This window comes from Aulostomus chinensis, chromosome 15, assembly GCF_037954235.1.
Source record: "Aulostomus chinensis isolate RoL2024-O1b breed Wild chromosome 15, RoL_Achi_v1.0, whole genome shotgun sequence".
NCBI lineage: Eukaryota > Metazoa > Chordata > Actinopteri > Syngnathiformes > Aulostomidae > Aulostomus > Aulostomus chinensis.
In genome coordinates this window covers 18,476,368-18,499,329 of record NC_141334.1, presented here as the reverse complement: position 1 = coordinate 18,499,329, position 22,962 = coordinate 18,476,368, and the positions used below count along the sequence as shown (strand labels likewise).

General features: G+C 44.2%; 2 protein-coding genes across 2 annotated transcripts; both read right to left on the bottom strand.

The window, feature by feature from the left end:
• Positions 1-33: 33 nt before the first annotated feature.
• mlxipl (MLX interacting protein like) lies at positions 34-17,536 on the bottom strand. The gene is made up of 17 exons (XM_086226506.1): positions 17,012-17,536; positions 15,078-15,184; positions 14,380-14,462; positions 14,176-14,265; positions 14,050-14,091; positions 10,849-11,023; positions 8,944-9,024; positions 4,569-4,717; positions 3,919-4,480; positions 3,767-3,840; positions 2,985-3,237; positions 2,508-2,623; positions 2,256-2,378; positions 2,053-2,180; positions 1,789-1,912; positions 429-558; positions 34-337 (listed from the first exon to the last, which is right to left on the bottom strand). The coding sequence occupies exons 1-17, from the start codon at positions 17,350-17,352 to the stop codon at positions 174-176; spliced, it is 2,742 nt and encodes a 913-aa protein (XP_086082632.1). The 5' UTR covers positions 17,353-17,536; the 3' UTR covers positions 34-173.
• Positions 17,537-19,283: 1,747 nt separating this feature from the next.
• On the bottom strand, positions 19,284-22,043 carry c1qbp (complement component 1, q subcomponent binding protein). Its single transcript, XM_086226507.1, has 6 exons — positions 21,557-22,043; positions 20,839-20,989; positions 20,651-20,741; positions 20,009-20,104; positions 19,795-19,920; positions 19,284-19,718 (listed from the first exon to the last, which is right to left on the bottom strand). The coding sequence occupies exons 1-6, from the start codon at positions 21,783-21,785 to the stop codon at positions 19,569-19,571; spliced, it is 843 nt and encodes a 280-aa protein (XP_086082633.1). The 5' UTR covers positions 21,786-22,043; the 3' UTR covers positions 19,284-19,568.
• Between the last annotated feature and the right edge of the window lie 919 nt (positions 22,044-22,962).

Below are 22,962 nucleotides of genomic sequence, written 5' to 3'. Positions count from 1 at the left end.
CACTTCCTCCTGGTACATTCTTTAAGCAGCTGGTGAGTTTTATTGAAATATAATGGCGTATTTCTTCAAGTCTCAGAACTGAGCGTTGAGTCTTTTTTTGCAGCATCATTCACAGGCTCTCCCCTGACTTTGGGAGTTGTGTGTGTGTGTGTCCCAGAGTGTGTTCTTCACAGTCACATAGGGTGTGTATTGTCCTGATTGCTGGGCTGTAAGGAGTGGTCCAGGGCAGCAGCAGGTTCACCCTGGGTGACGGCGAGAGTGGCCTGCTCTGGCAGCAGGCTGGGGTCTGTCAGGATGGCTGTGGTCGTACTCAGGAGACGGAGTGAACTCAGGACCACTGGGGAGTGTAAAAGGACAGGAGGACACGTGTGATGACATGAACAGCTGCTCTGAAAGACACAGTTGTAGAAGAGTGATGCTGGACTCACTGGGTCTGAGGGAGGGCAGGGAACAGTGCTGCTCCAGCCAGGACAGAGTGGACTGACACAAGTCCTCCACGCTGGCTGTGGACACCATCCCATTATAGGACTCAAAGAGTGGCTCAATGATGATACCGAACTGATCCTGAGCTCAGGAAAGAAGCACGGATCATTCAGACTCCCTCTAAGACCTCACATCGTTTAAAGTAGTGACTGATATTCAAAAATGTTGAAGGACCAGAAGGGCAAAGGCAACTGCTTTACAGGCTTGCCTTTGTGGCAATATTGTCTTGGAAAATATCCATCCATCCATTTTCTATACCGCTTAATCCTTTAATGGTCACGGGGGGCTGGAGCCTATCCCAGCTGACATTGAGCGAGAGGTGGGGTTCACCCTGGATGGGTCCCCTGTTTATCACAGGGCCATCAGGAGCAATTAGGGGCTCAGTATCTTGCTCAAGGATACTTGGACATGGGGGAAATGAGGATCGAACCAGTGACCTTTCGGTTGCTAGACGGCAACCTCGGAGCCATGCCGCCCCTTTGTCTTGGAAATCTTTTTAGTGTTTTTAATACGATTTTTCATCCATTAGTTAAATGCTCAACCAGTAGAGGAGCAGCAGGAATATCCATGCAGAGGAAACACCCTAAAGGTGTTTTTACCCAACACAGGCAGATGATAAGATCATTATCTCATCTTTGAGGATTAGCTGGCCTTTACGGGCCGATTTATTCATAGTTTTATACTGCATCAGTGACTTCTCTCTCTCCTATTATATGAATATCTGAAACTATCACATAGTTCTGGATAGATTTCCAGAACGTACTACAATAAATATTTTAAAATATTACTTTAGGGGGACAGTGGAGACTGAATTAAGATTCCTGGATTTGACGTTTAATGGCGATCTTCACTTAATCCTACACATCAGTGGATAATACTCCATTAGTATGACTGAATTTTATCTTAAAGGCTGATGTGATATAGAAAATACGACTACAACTACTATTACTACTACTACTACTATCTCATAGTGTTAAAGAGCATCAGAGGAACTTTTTGAATCTGTCCCAAAATGTAATAAGTCCTTGGGCCACAAGGCATTTTTTCACTAAATGTTGTCTATATCGCCCTGATAATCTCAGATAAACAATAGATCCATTCCTGTAGTTTGTCAACACTGGTATCATTCCTGGTCTAAATGAAAATACTTCCATAACAAAGCATAATACATTTCCTCACAAAGAAATCATCCAGTCCATTTACAGGCAAAACGTGATCTTATTTCTGGTACTATGATGTATCATCAACTGGACCGTCAGTCTACCGTGGCAGATCTTTGTGTTCGAACCTCAGTCTCAAGGATACAATCCAGAACTTCCAGTTCTGCAACGTCTGAGCCTGTACGTACTCTCGGAACTTCTGTCTCATGTGGTCAAAGCGTTGGCGAGTGATGGGAACACCTGTGGCTGGGAGCTGCTGCTGGCACGCGCTGCAGCGGGGAGTACACACAATTAACACAAAGAGTAGTACTGCATATATGAAGAAGGTGGTATAGTGCAGGCGGGGCCTGTGTGGAGTCTGATGTCATCAGTTTTTATCTCTAGGGCTCAATGGAGCTAAAAGTCTCACTTGATGGCCGAGTTGAGCAGCTGGATCTCCTCTCGGAGCCTCTGAGCCTCCTCGTGCATCTGCGCTCGCTCCTGCTGCATCTTGCTGATGTACTCAGCCGTCTTCTGCAGGGTGGTGGCTTTACTTATCTGTGCCAGATATCACAAACATTCAGTGTTACTGCGGTCACGTGGCTGAGCTTACTGTACGTCCAGTCAGCGTACCTTGATGCTGGGCTGGGAGCTGAGTGTGGTCACCAGGTTATGTAAGGTGTCAAAGCCCAGTTTGATGTTGAAACGTCTCTTCTGCTCGGCTGAGATGTGAGTGATCCTCCTGCTCTCTGTTTGCTGCACACAGATCAACTCGGAAATAAGTACATCACACTGGCTTTCACCTGAGATTTGATCACATCTGCAGAAACAAAATCCTCTTTAAAACATAGATATATGTAAATAAGATGAGACATCGTGTCCTACCTTACTTGATTCTATCTTTCCATGTCCTGAGAAGCCTGAGTGGGGGGACCCAGGGTTGGAGGTTTTGTCTAAAGGGTTTGGTGGGGATGTTTGTCCAGGATATCCTGGGAAATTAACTGACACACATACAAATAACACGTTTGATTGTTTTCTGCAGGGATATTAGATGCATAAGATTCATACACCATCCATCCATCCATCCATTTGTTAACACTTATCCTATCACGGGTCGCAGGGGGTGGGGCTGTGGTTGATTTATTAATTACTTTCATGTCCTAAATAAACAACATTTTTTGTAGTGTTAACAAAATTTCTAACATCTAATAGTTCTTTAAATTATAATACTTTGTTCAGCAAAAAAATCCTTGATGGGTCATTTAAAATACTTTAATAATAGTAGTAATTGTGTAATAGTATGATACTGGGATGATTCTGGAGACGTGTATCATCTAGCTGTGTTTCACGGGAGCGGTGTACCGGTTAGGCTGCTCCTCTCTGAGCTGTACAGGTGGACGGGTGAGAGCTTCTCAGTCTTCGGAACGAGGAGGGTTGTGCCCTGGTGTTGTGTGGAGCTGTGGGTGAGCAGGGCAGACACAGCCGTGCCCCTTGAGCTGCTGGCGTGGGGTCTGCTGTGACTCAACGCTGGGATCCCTGCAGGCCACGTGGCTCCGTAATGCAGCTGCGATGATGCTCCACCAACATGTGAGCTGCTGCTGCTGCTGCTGCTTGACTGCAGAGGGACACACAGTCTGGACTTAGATGTGCCTTAACCCCGACATTCTAAGTTAACCATTTTCCACAAAAAAATGTAGTTTCTTTCAGTTTCGATTGACAGGGTTTGCTAATGTTCAGCACCTGCAGTAACAACACCCCTGCAAACTAAAACCATCAACAACAGAGGAGCAGGAAGAGTCCAGGTTTAGCTGCAGATATCAAATCAGGGATGGTCATTTTTTTAATTATCAAGAGAAGCAACAAATCCTTTACAAATGGAAAAGATTACATGACACTGATAAACCCTTGTTGGCACATGTGAGGAGGACTTTCAGTCACTAAACAAAGCCTGTGAGGTGAGACCACAGGTAATTGTTTTAAATCGACTGATAAACTGAGAGTTCCATGGTTATATGATAAATGATTTGCGGTGTGACATATCTGCTGCAAACTCTACCTTTATAAATCAATCAATGACTTGTTGTTGTAAGACAGATGCTGTGCCAAGTGAATTTGTCAACAAAGAAACAGAGGGATGGGCTCACCAAAGAGCTGGGAGATGATGACCTCTGACCTTTGACCGTCACTAGAGTGGTGTCAAACCCCAGTGCTGGCTTCCCTGAAAGCACAAAAAAGTAGCAGACATGACAGTTTCATTCTGGCGTTGGAGATGGAACGAGGCAGAGAAGAGACTCACGTTCACGGGTGCCTGTGGAGAGCAGCTTGGCCAGGCAGCTTGTGGGTGTGGAGGCAGTAGATGGGGGGCCAGACGGAACCACGGGGGGACCAACTGTCCTCATGCCGCCTCGCTTCTGCTTGTGCTTCCCTGTGACCCCTGCGGCGGACAGCTGCTCTGGGATGGAGAAGCAGTGAGATGCACTGACAGAGGGCAGCGCCGCATGGACCGGGTCAGACACGCCAGCCGGGTAACTGAGAGAGAGGCAGGGCGTCTGGGGGAACGTGTCACCTGTGTGAGGGTAGCTGTGAACCTGCTGTGCCGCCCCAATGGTGGAGGCAGTGTGAGTGATGACAGTGGAGGTCACATTCGTTGTTGTGTGGTAACCAAACTTGTGGCATGGCAGCGGGTTCAAAAACGGGACATTTGCAGGAACGGGCTGCTCAACGCTGGTGGCGAACGCAGTGGAACCGGACGGATCAGCGTACGACTGATGTCCGTAGGGCATGATGCTGGGTGTGTGGTATTCAGGGCCATCCTGGCTCGGCTTGCTCGGGTCTGTCCGGGTGCTGGACGAGGAGGACTGAGACACATTCATATTGAGTACACAAAAAAGCTCTACACAGCTAAAAAATACACAGAAGATGGTATTTCTGCAGTATTTGTGGTACCTGAGGCAGCTGGGTGTCAATAAGCAGCTGTGGAGTTGTTACCATGGGGGGAAGGGGGGCAAATGCTAGACTGGATGAGCTCTCGAAGAAGCCCCAGTCAGCAGAACCAGCCTGTTCAGTGGGCTGGGCGCGGTAGTTCATAAAGATATCTGAGGAACACACACACACACACACACACACACACACACACACACACACACACACACACACACACACACACACACGCACAGAGCTAAGAACAGCACCTTTACAAAGGAAGGTAGCACACACAGAAACAAACTCTCCTTTTCCTCCATCCATACGAAAATACTACAATGTGTACTTCTACCTTTATTTAGTCCGTTGCATTTATCACTAGGATTATAATCTATTTGACCTTTTAAAGCCATGCAGCTGGAATAAAATAAGTGTCTAAAGAACCGAGATTAATGGGAAGAGGTTGTCCAGTCAGATTATACCTACACTGATTACAAAGACAAACCAAGTCTCATGTAATCTACAGGATTATCTAATAACTACCCCATGTTTACCTGAGAGGTTTGTCCACACTTTGACTACAAACATTAGATGTAACACGCCTGTGTGATTAAAAGCTTGTTCTGCTTGATTTGACTTCTTCTGGGATGTTTCACCGCTCCACATGTTGTAAACTGTGTAATCAGTGTATGATGTTGAAATATAACACCTCCAAAACAAACACTGAGAGGGAAGCATTTACTGACGCAGGAGATCACTTTCACTTTGGAGAACAAAAAAATATAAATAGTTGCACATTCACAGAATTTTGATTTTGAACACATAACTGATTTGATTCTGACTTTGTTAAATTGTTCCACTACATTTCCAATTGATTTTTGCACAAATCCTCCTTTTCTTATCAAAGTAAGAGCTGTACTGTGTATGTAGTTCTGTGCAGAGGAAGGTTTGAAGTAGAAGTACATTTAAGAGCAAGTACACAGTAAAATGACAGTACTGGGTTCAGTAGTAGGTTTGAATATTTGTTGGAAATGTGGATATTTTCATCATTAAAAAAATCAATGCATTAAATCAAAAGTGTCAATGAAGGCCTAGCTAATTTAAATGTAATGACTTTTCAGGTCCTATTTGTATATATTTGAGTGCATATTGTATTGAAGACATTTTGAGACATTTTAGAGGCTGCAGACACCTTGTAATGTGTAGCAACTGAATTCATAGAACCACTTTGTGCCGATTTAATGTGTGCATTTATTATATTAATTTCTTTAATTGAGTAAATTTGCAGTATTTGTTAATTGTTAAAAAAGTTATCATTTCCTGATGTTTACTCATCATATTGTTGAACATTCTAAAAAACACAGACAGGGCTGAAAGTGATCTGGTCATGGCTTCATTTTAGAAATAGAAATAATCGCGGTGTTAAGGTGTCTGCTTCCTGTATCCTTCCGTCACATGTTCTCCGAGCCATGCTGGCACGCTGCCATCGGATCACATGATGCCATTTGAGCAGACAGATTATATTATCATTATCATTATACAACAAAGAGCCAATGGTTGATGACACAAGCACGAGGCTCACCCGGAAAATACATACCAGTGGACGTGTTCTCCTCTTAGTGAGGAGACAGCTGCCTCAAACAGGCGATCTCTACTTCCATTCCAGAGGATCTGAGTGTAAATTTAACTGCTGACGGCAGTCAGACACTCGCTAGCTCCCTATGACCAAGCCAGAGAGCTGACCCCTCAGCACCCTGCCTGTGCTGTCAGGACAAACAGCTCCACACACACACACACACACACACACACACACACACACACACACACACACACACACACACACACACACACACACACACACACACACACACACACACACATTCTAACAGTGGGCAGAAGGTTGACTGTGGGTTACAAAGGCTGACTTGTAGCCAGAGAGATTGCTCCACTGAAAGTAATACAAAGGCCAAAACAACCTCTGCTGTTGTAGCCCTGAGTGGACAGGATGCCCGGCAGCCTAAACCTTCCTACACCGACTGTCACCAGATCAAACATGGGCTGTCACATCATGCTCTTATCATTTCTGTCTTTTTATGAAAACACATGAAGTTGTCACAACCTTTTCAAGTCTGGGTTCCAACTCATGTTACCCTTGCAGGTAAAATACAAATAGCACTGATATCATTTTGAACTGCCAATAGCGGTGGCTGGTGGAGAAGGGTAAGGCTTCTCAGAGGGAATAAATGCACTGAATCTGTGGTAAAATGCCAATTATTCATTAATTAAATTGAATAGAGTCTGACAGTGTTTTTGCTCTGCTGCTAAAACCCGTTAGCTTTGTGCTAAGTCCAACGAGAGCAGAGGAAGTTCTCCTTCTGCTAGTACTTCTGCTTCCCCACTTCTTTGGCACAAAATTCGGCACCTTTTTAGATTATACATGTGCATGCAGTATATTTTGCAGATGTCATATTACATATATCAAAGGCAGCACCCCCTATTGGCCAGTTGATTTGCTAGCTTGTTCACAAATAGCTACTTAACAACACACTGAAAAATTGGGTAGTTCTCAATACCTATTACTTCCTTCCAACAGTAATTTGTTACACTGCTCATTACGTCCCCCCTCCAGAGTATGAGTATGAGTATCAGGGTAACGGCTGGTAGTACAGCTGATGCTTCGGTCTGGAAGGTCTTTCCTGCAGTGAAGAACCAACAATAGCTGCAAAGCTAGCTTAGCTATCCTCAGCACCGACTGTGTATTTTTATAAAAGTTCTAGGTATGCAATATCTGCACAATATTCAACAATATTCTTTTTATCCACTGTATCCTCCTGATAAATACAAGTACTGAGACATCTTGTTTTGTAACAAGCAGGCGTAACAAGTAGGACTGAATTTCTTACTAGTAGCTACATGCAGTTGGCTGATAACCCTGAAATTAAAACTCCTGGTGATTTCCATTCAGTCTGATAAAGAGCAGTGGTTGCCTGTTTTGTTTGTCCTTTTTGTTGTAAATATAGAGATATTGATTACAGGCTCTTTCAATTCAAAATTGAGACATATTCAGATTTGAAATTAATAATCAAGAAACTTTTTCTAAATCAGCATCATCAACTGTTCCAAAAGCCACAATCTCCAAACTAGGGTTGTAAAAAAAATAAATTTTTCGATTAAATATCGATTTTGAAAAATAAAAACGGTACAAAATGACTTTTCCATAGTATCGATGTATCGATACTCTACCTGCCTCCTTGGTTTACATATGCACTGCCGCCAACATACACACAAATATGGAGACACTCGCTCACACACACAGCGCCGGCTGTATTTTTGTTGTAGTGTCGTCGCTCTATGTGTGTAAGCTGCCATGAGATGGCATCTGCAAGACCTTCGCAACCAGTTTTAATAAATCAACAAAACAGTAGAAGTGCTGTTTGGAGGTTCTTTGGATTTGAGTCGAATGAACAAGGAAAGCCAAAGGACGGCAGCAAGCCGATATGCAAGAGATGCAACAGAACTGTGCCGACAGAAGGAGCGAACACGGCGAATGTAGCAAAGCACCTCCAAGGCAGACACCTGTAGAAGGAACTCAAATAGTTTGATAAGAGTGTAACCAGAAGTAGGCGTCGCCCAGAGTTATCACATCTATCGGTGTTTACTTTAACGTGTTGTCTTGTTAGCGAGCGCCAGCTAAAGCTAATCGATGGTAGGCTCCATATATTAAAACTTATTTGCATACTGTTAATGTGTAAAGAATAACTTGAAAAAGTTCTCTACCTCAAGAATAAAGTTCTTTACTTTTCTTTAAATAAAAACATTTTTGCACTAAATTCGGAGTGGTTGCGGAGTGTCGAAAAGCGAATCGAATATCAATATTTTTCAAAATATGGTTTCGAAGTGTGAAATCCAGTATCATGACAACACTACTCCAAACACACCACTTTATTTTCCCAAGCCGCTGTCAAAGGTGCCGGCAGAGCCAAGGGTTATGGTTAAAAACATCCTCTTCCACTTCCTCATTGTTCTGGCTCAACCTTGCCTTTGACCCTTCCTGTAACCCCGAGGGCCGAATCATTTACTGCAGACACAGCAGATAAACAAGGGAGTGTCACTGAAGAGCAGACATAAACATCAAAGTAAAAACTAAAAAAAATTAGGAAAGCATTTCTTTGTTCGAAATATGTAATAACCGAGTGAATTGCATCTGAATGGGGGTTTACTTCTTCTGTCACTAAGTCATCAATTCTCCTGAAAACAGGCAACTGAAACTGGATGGATACTACAAAGAAGTTCAATCAATCAAAGATATTCATCTGCCTGCACTCAGTGACCAAACATGAAGGTCCCAGTGGTACACGTGCACCCAGACAGGCTGACAGACACGGGGGGGAGAAGGTACCTGGTATGTCCATGAAATCATCCAAGTTGGGCTGCAGAGGCGTCAGGCCTGGCTGGATTATATCAGCATTGCTGGTGTATGCTGAGGAGGGAGATGAAATCATGTCATACATACGAGACAGAGTCAATCTATCAACATGTCTTGGGTGTGTTTTTTTTTCCAAAAGGTCCTGTTTCCTCAAGAGGGATTTCCTTATTTATTGAGAAGATACTTTTTGCCTTTTCATCCAAAACTGCATGAAACATGAAACCTTGACTTCTGATCCAGATTTAAATTTAGCTAAGCTGAGCTAACTAGCTGCAGCTTTAAGTTGAGCGGACAGACCAGAGACTTATATAAACTAGGAATACCACAATGAGGTTACATACCCCTGTCTGTCACAGTGACCTTGACCATTCGAACTTTGACCACCAGGACCTTGTCAGTTCATCCTTGAGTCAAAGTGAGTATTTGTGGCAAATTTGAGGAAAGTCCCTCAAAGTGTTCCTGAGATATCACCTAAAGAGGAACAGGACGACGATCCCAGCACACACACAGCACCAGGACACACAGCACCAGGACAAACAGCACCAGCACACACAGCACCAGGACACACAGCACCAGGACAAACAGCACCAGCACACACAGCACCAGGACACACAGCACCAGGACACACAGCACCAGGACAAACAGCACCAGGACAAACAGCACCAGCACACACAGCACCAGGACACACAGCACCAGGACAAACAGCACCAGCACACACAGCACCAGGACACACAGCACCAGGACAAACAGCACCAGCACACACAGCACCAGGACACACAGCACCAGGACACACAGCACCAGGACACACAGCACCAGGACAAACAGCACCAGCACACACACAGCACCAGGACAAACAGCACCAGCACACACAGCACCAGGACACACAGCACCAGGACAAACAGCACCAGCACACACAGCACCAGGACACACAGCACCAGGACACACACAGCACCAGGACACACAGCACCAGGACAAACACAGCACTAGGACACACAGCACCAGGACACACACAGCACCAGGACAAATACAGCATTAGTCCACACCGCACCAGGACACAGAGCACCAGGACAAACACAGCACCAGCACACACAGCACCAGGACACACAGCACCAGGACACACACAGCACCAGCACACACAGCACCAGCACACACAGCACCAGGACAACCACAGCACCAGGACACACAGCACCAGGACAAACACAGCACTAGGACACACAGCACCTGGACAAACACAGCACAAGGACACACACAGCACCAGGACACACACAGCACCAGACAGCACCAGGACACACATAGCACCAGCACACACACAGCACTAGCACACACACACAGCACCAGCACACACACAGCACCAGGACACACACAGCACCAGGACAAACACAGCACCAGCACACACACATAGCACCAGCACACACACATAGCACCATCACACACACACAGCACCAGGACACACACAGCACCAGACAGCACCAGGACACACACACACACACACACACACACACACACACACACACACACACACACACACACACACAGCACCAGGACACACACAGCACCAGCACACACACACAGCACCAGCACACACACATAGCACCAGCACACACAGCACCAGCACACACACATAGCACCAGCACACACACAGCACCAGCACAGACTTAAAAATGTTGATCTCCAGCAAACAAGCATTTGCACAAACACTGTCCAGTACAAATATACAGTTATACAGTCAACATGCCATCCTTTTATATACTGTGTACAGCATTTCCATCTATTTTGAATTCTTGTTATCATTTAAGAAACATTTCCAAGGTTACACACAAGTGCATTTGACTCCAGTTTTAGAAGGAATCCCCCCTCGGCCAAGTGCAGAGTACTCACTGTTGTGTCGCTCACTGGCCCAGGGGCACGGCTTCTGGGTCATAGTGAAGAGGGTGTCAGAGATGTCGGACAGAAGGCAGTCTAGGTCAAACATGTGGGCCTCCGCCGGCACCGCCTCAGGCTCCTGATACATCTGATTGGACCATTTTTCCAGTGTGGCCTGGCAGATTGGACCCTGGAGGACATCAGGCTCAGATGAAATCACCTAGTGCAGTGGTTCCCAAACTTCCCAGTCCTGTAACCCTACAGACTTCCGACCCCAAGCCATGTACCCCCTACTCCTGCACATTTTTTAAATAAAAGTGTCCAAAAGCCCCCCCCCCACACACACACACACACAGCACACCTCAAATAAAATCTCTTACAGTGAATTATTTCTCACCAAATTTATCTCGATTGTATATCTATTTATATTTCAGTTTCAAAATGTAATCAGGCTGTTGCAAAGCATGTTTTTAAGTTTTTAGGAGTATGCATACCAACATACTGTATATCAAGTCAATAGCCAGTCAGTGCCTGCTCTGTCCATTAGGGGGATCTCTAGAGGGAGAGCACACTCTGCAATAATGCCATTTGGTGCTTTTGCTTCATGTGCTGAGGGCAGCATGGCTCAGAGGTAGAGTGGCCGTCAAGCAACTGACGGGTCGCTGGCTCGCTCCTCACGTCCCCCAGTGACCATGTCCAAGGATCCTTGAGCAAGATACTGAACCCCTAATTGCTCCTGATGACCCTGCCACGGACTGGCGACCCATCCAGGGTGAACCCCATCTCTCACCCAATGTAAGCTGGGAGAGGCTCCCGTGACCCTTAAATGGATAAGCGGTAGAGAAAATGGCTGGATGAATGGATGGGCTTCAGATGCTGGAAAATAACAATCTAGAATATAAGACAATGTCAGCTCACTATAAAGGCAGGAAAAAAGAACAAACATCAAGTTACAAATATGGCATCTAGCTCCTACTTTCCATCTCTCACCAAACTCACAGGAAAAGCAGCTCCAGATGGGGTCTTTTCCTCCTGTCTAGGGGGCCTCGCTACAGCCTGATCCTCTTTTCTTTACTCTCCGCTTCTACGCCTGAGGCCACATATATAGGGAAGCTCAGACTGGGCTGGGATCTGTTGTGATCACGTCTGAGTACATCCCCTCTCATCATTTATTTATTTGCCTCTCAATTTGTTGTGTTTGAGGGAGAATATAAGTGTGTACAAGCAGAAATGAGTTAAGATTAGTGTGTGCATACGTGCTGGTGTGTGTGTGTGCCTGCGAGCAAAAAAAAACAATTTGCACATATTGTTGAAAAACACTAGCCGCTTACAGGCTATCATTATTTTGGCTTTGTTCCTTTTCTTTATTTTGATGTCTCACCATTTCAATAAAAGGAGCAGCCTTTTGTCCCTGACCTAATTCTGACAGTCACTCTCACGTGCGGCCAAACAGGAAGACCTGAGGCACCCACCTACCACTGAAGACAGAAAAATACATGCATATGAGCGCCATGCAATTTCCCACTTCCGATTCACTGTCACTGCCCTTTTTTTAGGGAATTTCCTGCAACACGGCGGCACGTTTCATTCATCTGTTTACATTTGAAATGACAGATGGAGGGAGAGGAAGAAAATCAAATGTGCAAATCAGTCTGATTTTACTTCAAATCAGACCGGTACAAATATTAGTATGGTGGTTTAGAGCTTTGACTAACAGGTCATGAATTGGATCTCTGGGGGCAGAAAGGAGCGACTTCCAACACAAATATTCAGCTGCTAGAAATATTTCAATTTCTCTGAGAGATGCAGAAACTGGTACCGAAACTCATTTGACATCCTGAAATGAAAGCATGTGAAATAAGCCCCAGCATCCATGAGCGCCCTGCAGGTGCTCGAGTGACTGCAGCCAGCTTTTCAATCAGCTTCCAACTTGTGTGACTTCACATGCTAAGCAGTTCTACTGTTAGCTGTTCTTACCACTGATTACCAGAAACTGCAGTAACTGGATTGGTGGACAGATCTTCAAGTTTGATAAGAGTTGCGACCTGAATTTAAGCCATAGTCTTAGTGCTGCCTCATAGTTACAAGTATGCTTTCATTAAAGTTTGTCTTCATTTGATGTACAGCAATATCATATAGCGTATTCTCTAGCGCCACCTAGTACTACAGCGCAACATTGGTCTGCTCCTACGGGGCAAAATCTGAAATATATCAGGTTTCACCTCCCTCTCTGCTATATTAGGAACAAAATCCTAGGATGAAATGCACTTTTCTTCAAAATAACACCACTGATGTGTGCTTGATTCACACCTTATCTTTAAAATTATGTTGTATGACAAAATGCAATAGTTGGATGTGGAGGTGTGTAATTATTTTGAGACATATCATGCCTACAGTATAAGAAACAAACATTCATTATTGAAAAATATAAGAATTTTTTCTGTCTTCTATTTGTTTCCCTGTGGGTGTGGACTGATCCAGGGCTTCATTCGAACTGCCCGAGTGTAGATTTGAGCACCTAACAGTGTTTCATTGGACAGCTTCCCTGCACACGTCAGACTGGAAGGTTTTTGTGAAACTGGGGGGGGGGTTAAAATGATCTGGACAATTACATTTTTGGCCAGGGGTTGTGGCAATCACATTGCAAATCAAAACAACAACAACAACAACAACAACAACTACCTGTGGGTTTTTTTTCTAGCCACTGAATGGAACAGGTTAAGAAAGCACTTTCGGCAGAGCGCCCTGCTTTAATGATCTTTGACCTCCTTTCAAGTGCCGCTTCCAGTTTCATGACGTCACCGTCATGCAAGCCGCCCCTCAACTTTTACAAAGCGCTGCTGGAAGTAGGTCACAATTGATTAAATGACATGAAATTCTGCTGGCTATTTTGCTTGAATAAAGATTCAAGAGGAGTTGAAGGTATTGTCACAGCTGGCAGTCAGTATGCATCAACTGCGGCCATGACGCAAGTTCTTTTGCACGTTTCCATTTCCTTTCCCCCCGCCCCTCTGCCAATCCTCTCCCTTTCTCTCCAGTGAGTGACAGCAGCTCAATCCACATACTACAGATAGCTGTATGGAGGACTTTGATGATCATAAGTTGGGCCCTAACACACACAGAAGCCTGGATCAATCGGCCATCTCCAACATTTTTCTATATGAGAGCTTCCAGAACCTGCAGGATAATAAGACTGATAAACCTCCTCTACCGTACCTCTTGTAGCATTGATAAAATATCATCCTTCTTCTTCTGAAGCTGCAAAGGAAAAGAGAAATGAAGTTGAAATTGAATGTAAAAATCATACGAAAGAGATGAAATGAGTGGTCTGTAAGCGCTCACTCTCTTCTTGTAATAAATCCTCCACTTGTGATACTCCTTGATCACCACCTCGATCCTTCGCTTCCAGTAGCTGCCCTCTAATATGATGGCCTGTTGACATGAAGCAGAAGGATGTGTGTGTAGGTGCGCGCGCTCATTTAACCATACACACACGTGTCCGACCCCACCAGATAAAAGTTCATGCGTTATTCACAGATCACTCACTTCTGGCTTTCGGTGTGCATCAGCTTCAGAGCCCTCCAGCGGCGTGACAAACCCACACACCGGGTTTTTTCTCTTTTCCACATCTAAACACACAGTCACACACCCACAAACACACACATACACATTCATTGTTATCTTTCAGGTATCCTTTCAGGATAATACATTGAATAACATACACAGTTGATAGCCTCATCTGAACCTAACCACTAAAGTTCTTGATAAGGTGAATGTTTACACCAGAGCCAACCATTGTTCCTTTTCTGGGTCTAACCATTGTTCCTTTTCTGGGTCTAACCATTGTTCCTTTTCTGGGTCTAACCATTGTTCCTTTTCTGGGTCTAACCATTGTTCCTTTTCTGGGTCTAACCATTGTTCCCTCGCTGGGTCTAACCATTGTTCCTTCGCTGGGTCTAACCATTGTTCCTTTTCTGGGTCTAACCATTGTTCCCTCGCTGGGTCTAACCATTGTTCCTTCGCTGGGTCTAACCATTGTTCCTTTTCTGGGTCTAACCATCGTTCCTTCTCTGAGTCAAACTGTAATTGTCTTTCTGGGTGTAACAATACTTTCTTGTCTGGTTCTTAACATCGTTTGTTCTCTTCGTCTAACAATCGTTCCTTCTCTTTGTCTACTGTTCCTTCTCTGGGTCTGACTACTGTTCCTTCTCTGGGTCTAACCCTCATTCCTGATGAAGACTCACACTGGATGAACCAGGCTCTCCAGATGGCGTTGTTCAGACGGATCTTGTCCCTCCACAGCAGCCGCAGACCTTTAAAAGACTTCCACTTGGGAGAGACAATCTTACCACTGCAGGAAAGAACACAGTCATTGTGTTGTGGTTGGTTTATCAGATTCTTCAAATGTGTGTTTGATGAAAAACACTTTAACAGAAAACAATGGCAGAGGAAAGATAACACATGTTGGAAACCTGTCCTGTTTTAGATGGCTGTGCTTTCAGGCTGTTTATCCAGCGTGTCTCTGAGTCTTCTGAGCGGTAAGACATGGTCTCCTAATGTGAGGTGCTCGGGGAGTTGCTAGGAAGCCAGACGAATCCCTGCTTTTAATGGAGCGACATCGCTGCTCGTCACACACATGGAAACAGCAGCGACAGCAGATTAGAGCACGAACCTTTTAAAAGGAGAGCCAACTAACTGTTAACATCTTTCTGGTTAAAGAAAAGCACTGTGCAGCACAGCACTACTAACACTACAATCCACTGATGTGGAGGAGACCTTCATGAAAATATATACTCTGTAGTTTGTTAGAAGCATGGAGAAAAACTAAAGGGCCCTCAGAGAGAGTGTAAAATAAATGTGTGACGTCAGTGACCCTATGAACAGACGTGCTTGAAGACTGAAGACCAAACTCAATTGAAAAAAAGGCACTTTTTACACAGTGTAAAATAAATCTTGCCAAAATATAATGGGTTCAGGGGCCTAAATTGACTATTCTTGAGAATTACCATGACCTGGATGACTGAGAGTACACACAATTACAATGCAGACATAGATCCAGCACATGCATTGTGATACATAAAGTTTAATCAAATTAAAAGGCGGAGAAATAATGATAAAACCAATGAAGTTACGTTCGATAACCCTCCATATAAGAACGTCTCAGATAGGCGTAGGCAACTGGACTTCTTTTGGTGTAGAAGTCCAAAAGAAGTCCAGTTGCCTACGCCTAACTCTTAGACCACCATGACCTCGATGACTGAGAACCTTCACCTTCGTATAAGAAAGTTGGTCCACAGTCTGAATGCCCAAACATCAATAGCGATCCAGGTTACACAAAATAAAAAACCTGGATGACTCAGTGTGAGTAAGTGGAAGGCAGGAAGTAGCGATTTCGTTTTGATTTCCTACAGGTTGCAGAGAAAGAATTGCAAAACTTTCTTGACATGAAAACACACCTCAGATTTGTCCGTATTCAGAGGTTCCAACTGCAGTGTTGGGAAGGCTGGTGACCTCCCATTTATCCCCATCCTCATTCAAAAAGTGACCCAAGCATCCTCAGTGGCACACACTCTCATCACGCTCTTAAAATACTCAAGTGTCAGGAGCAAATGTGTTGATGGAGCAGATGTTCAAGCTGGAAGACTTCACGACGACAGCCCAAACAAACCGTGGAGTGACGCACAGAACATGTTTAGTCGGTTATTATTCAAATGTTTCTTTTGTATATTTGTTTAATACCTGAAGTTACATGTGACAAATATGACATCCATGTATGATATCTGTGTAAGTATATGATCATAATAATGTTTCAGGAGCTGTTCTGTCTCCCCTCGTTGCCTCCGTTACACTATAATCTTTACAGTGCTGCCAACTGGAATCAAAGTCCAGTTTTCAGGGAAGATTTTCCAAGTTGTTGCACAAGAGACTGCAAACCCCCTCTTACACACACACACACACACACACACACACACACACACACACACACACACACACACACACCGTTATCAGTGTGAAAAGGGGGACAGTAGGCTAGTGGAGCTTAAATAACCTCTGGTCAGCTGTATATCTATTTTTCACTCTTCCCTGACTAACACGTAATCACTGGGACTTACTGGGACCAGGATAGTTGCACCAGTTTTAAGGGTGCAGGTCGAGCTGAAGAGGAGCAAGTACCAACCTGTAGGCCAAGGACATGCACTCAAACAAGCGCGTGAGTGTGGGGTCGATGCTCAGGCTACCGGAGCTCAGCGGTCCGTAGCGGTACGTCTGACACCACGTCCTGTTCACCGTGTCGAAGTCATATGAGAGGAAGCCGCCGCTCTTCCTCCGCCGCGGCACGGTGTCGCTGTGGGGCGACGACACCATGAAGTGTCCGCTGTGGATGACCTGTGTGCCTGTGAAGGGCCCGGGGAGGCGCCCCGTACCCGGCGCCGGAGCGCGGTCTGGATCTGAGTCTGACTCCGAGGAGTGCTGGAGGTCTCTCTGAGGGGCTGCAGCAACTCTCTCTTTGCCCGCCATACTACGCTTTCATGCGGTGCTGAGCGTCTGCCAGATGGTGAACTTTACCAGGCTGCACTCCTCCTCCTCCTCTTCCTCCTCCTCTCCCTCGGTCTGCGTTAGGTAAACCGGTGTGTCTTGTAGGAGCCCGGAGACACCGGCGAGGCCCCTCATCTGTCCGCCTGCCTGTCTGCCTGCTGCACGGTTGTGTAAGAGCGTCTGTTCAAGAGTAAACTTCCTCTGGTGGTAAAGTCCTCCGGCTAATTATTGATAGACCCTGTCTCTGCACGGGAAACTAACAACAACAACAACACTATACAGCCTATATCAAGGTTGCATTTTTAATTTTTTGGGATTATTTTTTAATGTTTTATTTTGGGCGGAAAATAAAACGCATTCCCTTGATTAAAATATCTTGAGTATTTTTTCAAATATGCTCATGAATGTTGAAAGTTCATGCATGTCAGCAGATATTGGCCCCTTTTAAAAATAGTTCCATATCGGCTCTTCTATGATCCTCTATCAAGCAAATATGAATTATGGCCTTTTGTAAATGTAATATTTCTTTTTGAAATTCACGTTTTGTTGTTTCTCGTTATTGTCATAATGATAAACATTGTGAGGGGATGGTGGATGGACCAAACCAAACTAGGGATGCATGAAAATGGATTTTTTTTTTTTTTTTTTTTTTTTGCCGGTATACCGTTTAGCAGCCGCTACCAAACTCTACCGCTTATTCTGTTAAGGGTCACGGGGGCTGGAGCCTATCCCAGCACCACCAGAGAGGCGGGGTTCACCCTGGACAGGTCACCAGTCCATCACAGGACCAACACATAGAGACAGACAACCATTCACACTCACAGTCACACCTACGGTCAATTTAGAGTATCAATCAGCCTCGTCCCCTCTTGATGTCTTTGGACTGTGGGAGGAAGCTGGAGTACCAGAGAGAACCCACACAGGAACAGGGGGAACATGCAGACTCCACACAGAAAGATCCTGTGATGGAGCCGGGACTGGAACCTGGAACCTTCTTGCTGTGAGGCAACAGTGCTGACCACTGCACCACCTATTTTGTAGGCTATCAGGTCACAAGATGGTATTTCCTAACGTCCATACTGTATTAATATGTAATGAATATATGTATTAAAACAAAAGACCAATATCTGCCGATACTGATAATAAAGTGCTGATATTATTATGCATCCCCGGATCAAAAATAATGTGGTCTTTTTTGACAAAAACACGGATCCTCTAATGCTAATGTTATTAATATTTCAGACTATGGACCCTAAATATACAGAAAATGACATCAGCACTCAGCTGTGATCATGTGACAAAGCCAGAAACCAGAAATGGAGCAACTGAAATAGAATGGTTTTTTTTCTCTGTGTAATCCCCTGACGTCCTGAGCTGGAGCAGTCAAGCAACTCTGTGACTAGATGTGCACAACTGTATCATTCACACAGATTCAAGGCTGTGTGTGTGTGTGTGTGTGTGTGTGTGTGTGTGCAGCAACTGCTTCTTCTTATTCTGATTTTTTTTGTGAAGTCTTGCCGAGATCCAATTTCCCTCGGATATTTAAGGAACGTTTTCTGTTGATCCATGTGAAGCACATTAATTCACCTGTAAGAGTGATTTTAAAATATGACATCAACAGTCGATCTACGCTGCAAACTACTGAAGATACTGAAATAACGCAGTTTAAGATGGCTGGAATGTAACTGTCACACAATTACAAAAAGATCTCTGGCTGCTTCATATAAAGACCTGTTTATAGAAATGAAAGCTTCCAAACTTGAATGTTTACAAAGGAAATGTTTGGGTTTTTTTCATATTGAAATACAGAAGACTAGAAGTGTTTAGGACAGTGTTAAAATTTAAATTTTTGATAACGGTCAACTTCGCTTTTCAATCGCCAGCCTCACGTCAGTGATGAAAATAGGGAAAAATAAACATTGATATCAAAGAATTTTATTGGACCTTTAATTCTCTGCACATGTAATGTTGGGTGCAACCCACAAGGTTCGACGAATTCCATTCTGTAGTTGGTTCTTCACATTATGAACTCCGGAAATGAATATTTGTAATTTAAGTTAAAGAAAAATAGACAAGATTTGAACAAACAAGGGCTGGTGCCACAGCTTGCTGTCACCGACTCAAGTCTCTTCTGAGCGCCAACGACTCATTCAGTGCTGCAACATTTAACCTGAAGACGGTGAGGAGGCATAAATACTTTATTTACATTTAATAAAACCTTGGAGGTCTTCAAGGAACTTGATGTACTCCTGATGCTCGGCGGCAGTGCTCAGTTCCATCAGCTCATCAGCAAAGGTGTTGTCGACCCCTCGGTCTGCCAGGAAGTCCATCAGGTGGTCGTACAGCGCCTGAAAAACACCACACTTTTGAGGTTGTTGATTCTTTGCAGATGAGCTGCCTCGTTTCTAGTGAGTGCAGTCTCACCCAGTCCAGGGAGTCGGTGTTCAGGGTGTAGCTGGTCTCCTTCCACTCAGAGTCTCCCTCCGGCTGGAAGCTCACCTCCCTGATGGCGAAGATGTCGCTCTCCTCCTCTCCGTCACCGTGACCCAACTGGAAAAACACAACCGAAACTCGTCACTGGAGATGCTGGGGGGTGGGCAGTGCCTGACATGCAGGAGCTAACAGAGCTGCTGCTCACCTCATCTTCAGGGAAGTTGCAGTCAAACACCAGCGTATGTTTTGCCGCATGTTTCGTTACTTCAACGACGAAGTTGGGGGTTGAAACAATTTCTGGCTGTGAAGAGAAACAAGACGCCGATCATCACGAGTTCCCAACGATTGATGACTGAATAGATGCCTCGACTTGTTCACACGCTACAGGAAATTGTGCTTAAATTGTCAAATGAGTGATTATCTAATTAAAGCGGCACAAATACTATATGATACAAATAACAGTACAATATTAGGATATCTTTTCATTAAATGACACGTGATATTTGAATATGAAGGTCAAGACATCTGTTTGATTGCCACTGACCAACAAACAGTAGCCAGTCGACTGTTGGTGGGTGGTGTATCCCCCCCCCTAAACAGGAAGAAGCTGTCACCATGATTATGAGGTTTTATGAGCACCTTGTTCAACCAGCACCACCATATTTGACACAAGACGTTTTGTGAAAATGAGCCCTGCTAATCAGCCGGGAAGAGTTTGATCCTGACCGTGAGCCTCTGCCAACTACTGCGCTTCGGTGAAGGAGGAGAGATGAACACGCGGCATTTATCCTGATAACCCAGCTAGAAATTAACACAACAGAACTGCTGAAGGTGTGTTGGTGCTCACCTCATTTTCCTCTGACTTCTGCTGACCTTGTTCTGCCTCTTCCTCAAAGTCAGGAGGAATGCTGTTGTTGATGTTGAATGTGACAGTGATTCTAGAAAAAGACAATACATCGTGAGCAAGTTAACTGGCCCACCTTCACCCACCCACCCACCCTACCCCCATCAAGAATGACATGAAAACAGTCTTACTTTTCTCCGGCAGCAGTCTTTGAGAGCTTTACTTCTGTGCCGTTCGTATCCACCTCCCATCCTCCAGACATCTGGGGAAGAGTTCTACTTTTCTGGATCTTCTTCTCCTCTTTGATTTCATCAATCAGGAAATCACCAAATGCTTTGTCACCTGGACGAAAGAATCATGCAACAGGTTTGGGAAATATTCAGCATCTTCCTCCACCTGGTGAGTCTACAACCAGACGACAATCACTCTTTGATTGACTCACATTCATACACATGATGATTCATGTTAGCTTACTCTGTTCGTCATTTTTGGCTAACTGGGAAAACAAACTATATTATTATCATTATTATTATTAAAATTAAATTTCTAGACTTCCCACGTGAGTTCAGTCTCCCAGTGTTTGTCACGCCTGAACCGCATTCTGGACACGATTCCACCTCAAAAACAGTAACACACTTCTAGTAAGGTACCATCGTGGGTTTTCTGCTAACACTTGGACGCATCCTCCACGGTGAGTAATACGTAATAAGTGCTGTAACTGGGTGCCAACATCTGACCAGCATTATTTGTTTTAAAATTTTTAAAAAATTGTTCTTAGGGAAAACGTAGTTCAACTAAAAGATGGCGATTTTTGATCTATTCTATTAACAATTAGCACGTTAACTCACCAGGCAATTTAGCGTTACACAAGCTAGCTACACCCTGAAGCTAATTCCTCTCCCAAGTTACCTTCTGTGTGCATTCCACCACATCCACAAGAGACCGATGGATTCAACATTCTGGATGTTAGCAGTTTCGGCCTGTGTCCCGACGAGGCCCCGTTACTGTTCATAATCCAGAGTGACCGGGTGAAGGGCCGGGCTGTGATCGGGTTCGGAGCCGGGCAACTGAGGGGCAAAGCCCGGGCTGTGGAGTGGCGGACAGCGGCGCCCACCGCACGGACCATTGACCTCAACATGACGGTATACGTGTATAAAGTAGTACTACGCTCGACGACAGAATAAAGAAGTTCAACACTTAACTACAGCGGGCTACGTCCCTGCTCCTCTTAGCTCACCCAGCACACGTGTGGAAGGACACATTGACCTGTCGTAATTGTGACCTTTGCACCGGAAATGATACTTTAGAGCGCAAGATGTGTTTATTTTCAGAAATTCTTAAAAATTGTTATGTTATCGTACGTGAAAAATATTAATATTGAGGGGTTTCGTTCGCGAAAACGATTTCTTTTCAATGAGGGTGCTATTTTATTTTGAGTTGTTGCGATTGGAAACCTACCAACAGCGCCCCTTGTGGTGTGGTGGTGTATGTTGCGCCAGCAGTACACTACAAGGTTAAAGTTATGTCGGTGAAATAGCGCGGGTCCTTGCGACATTTCCATGCCTGTTTTAAATTTGTAGTTAATTAAATAGAAACTAAAAGTTTAGTTCAGGCTTTTCTGTAGGCTTCTACTTCTGCCTACTTAATCTTCAAGTTTACTGTGAAAAATAATTTTATTCAAAGTAACTGTTGTGTGCAGTGATGTAAAAAGTATAATTCCAATCAATGTGGTGAAGTAAAAGTTCAAGGTTTCCTTAAATACAAATACTCAAAGTACATATACTTTAACATTTTACTTAAATACAGTACATGAGTAAAAATACTTTACATCTCCACAGGATCCTAAGGCAACATCATCACCACAAAGACATTTTTTGAAAAAGTAATTTCTTGTATATCTTTCTATTTTCTCTCACCAATTTCATTAATTAAATAATTCATACTAAGCAACAGTTGTGTGTACATGAGAAGTACTTGCAGAAACCTAGTATCCTGTGTACAGTCGTGTTTATTGAAGTGCGCGGAGACCCGATTCACTGAAAACAGGGTGAGAGGGTGAGATCGCTCAATAATGCCACACGTGATCTTAGAAAATTTAAACATTTTAATAAATAAAAACTGATGTAATATACACCATTATGAATATACAACTACAACAAGCATACCAAGACATTTGAAATACAAAAAACTGACAGTTCAATTTAGTTGCTTTTGAAAGATTTCCCTTTGAGGAAGAGTGGGGTGAAGAGGAATTACAATAGCCATAGAAGAGAAGAAGTGCTTGTGCCAACATATATATATATATATATATATAT

Coding starts and splice junctions, on each gene's coding strand:
- mlxipl (XM_086226506.1), bottom strand. CDS start 17,352: ATGGCGGGCAAAGAGAGAGTTGCTGCAGCCCCTCAGAGAGACCTCCAG. Junction 9,025..10,848: donor GGCCAGTGAGCGACACAACA/GTGAGTACTCTG, acceptor CTCCCTCCTCAG/CATACACCAGCAATGCTGAT. Junction 559..1,788: donor AGAACTGGAAGTTCTGGATT/GTATCCTTGAGA, acceptor GCTCAGGATCAG/TTCGGTATCATCATTGAGCC.
- c1qbp (XM_086226507.1), bottom strand. CDS start 21,785: ATGTTGAGGTCAATGGTCCGTGCGGTGGGCGCCGCTGTCCGCCACTCC. Junction 20,105..20,650: donor AGAAGTCAGAGGAAAATGAG/GTGAGCACCAAC, acceptor TTCTCTTCACAG/CCAGAAATTGTTTCAACCCC. Junction 19,719..19,794: donor ACACCGACTCCCTGGACTGG/GTGAGACTGCAC, acceptor GGTGTTTTTCAG/GCGCTGTACGACCACCTGAT.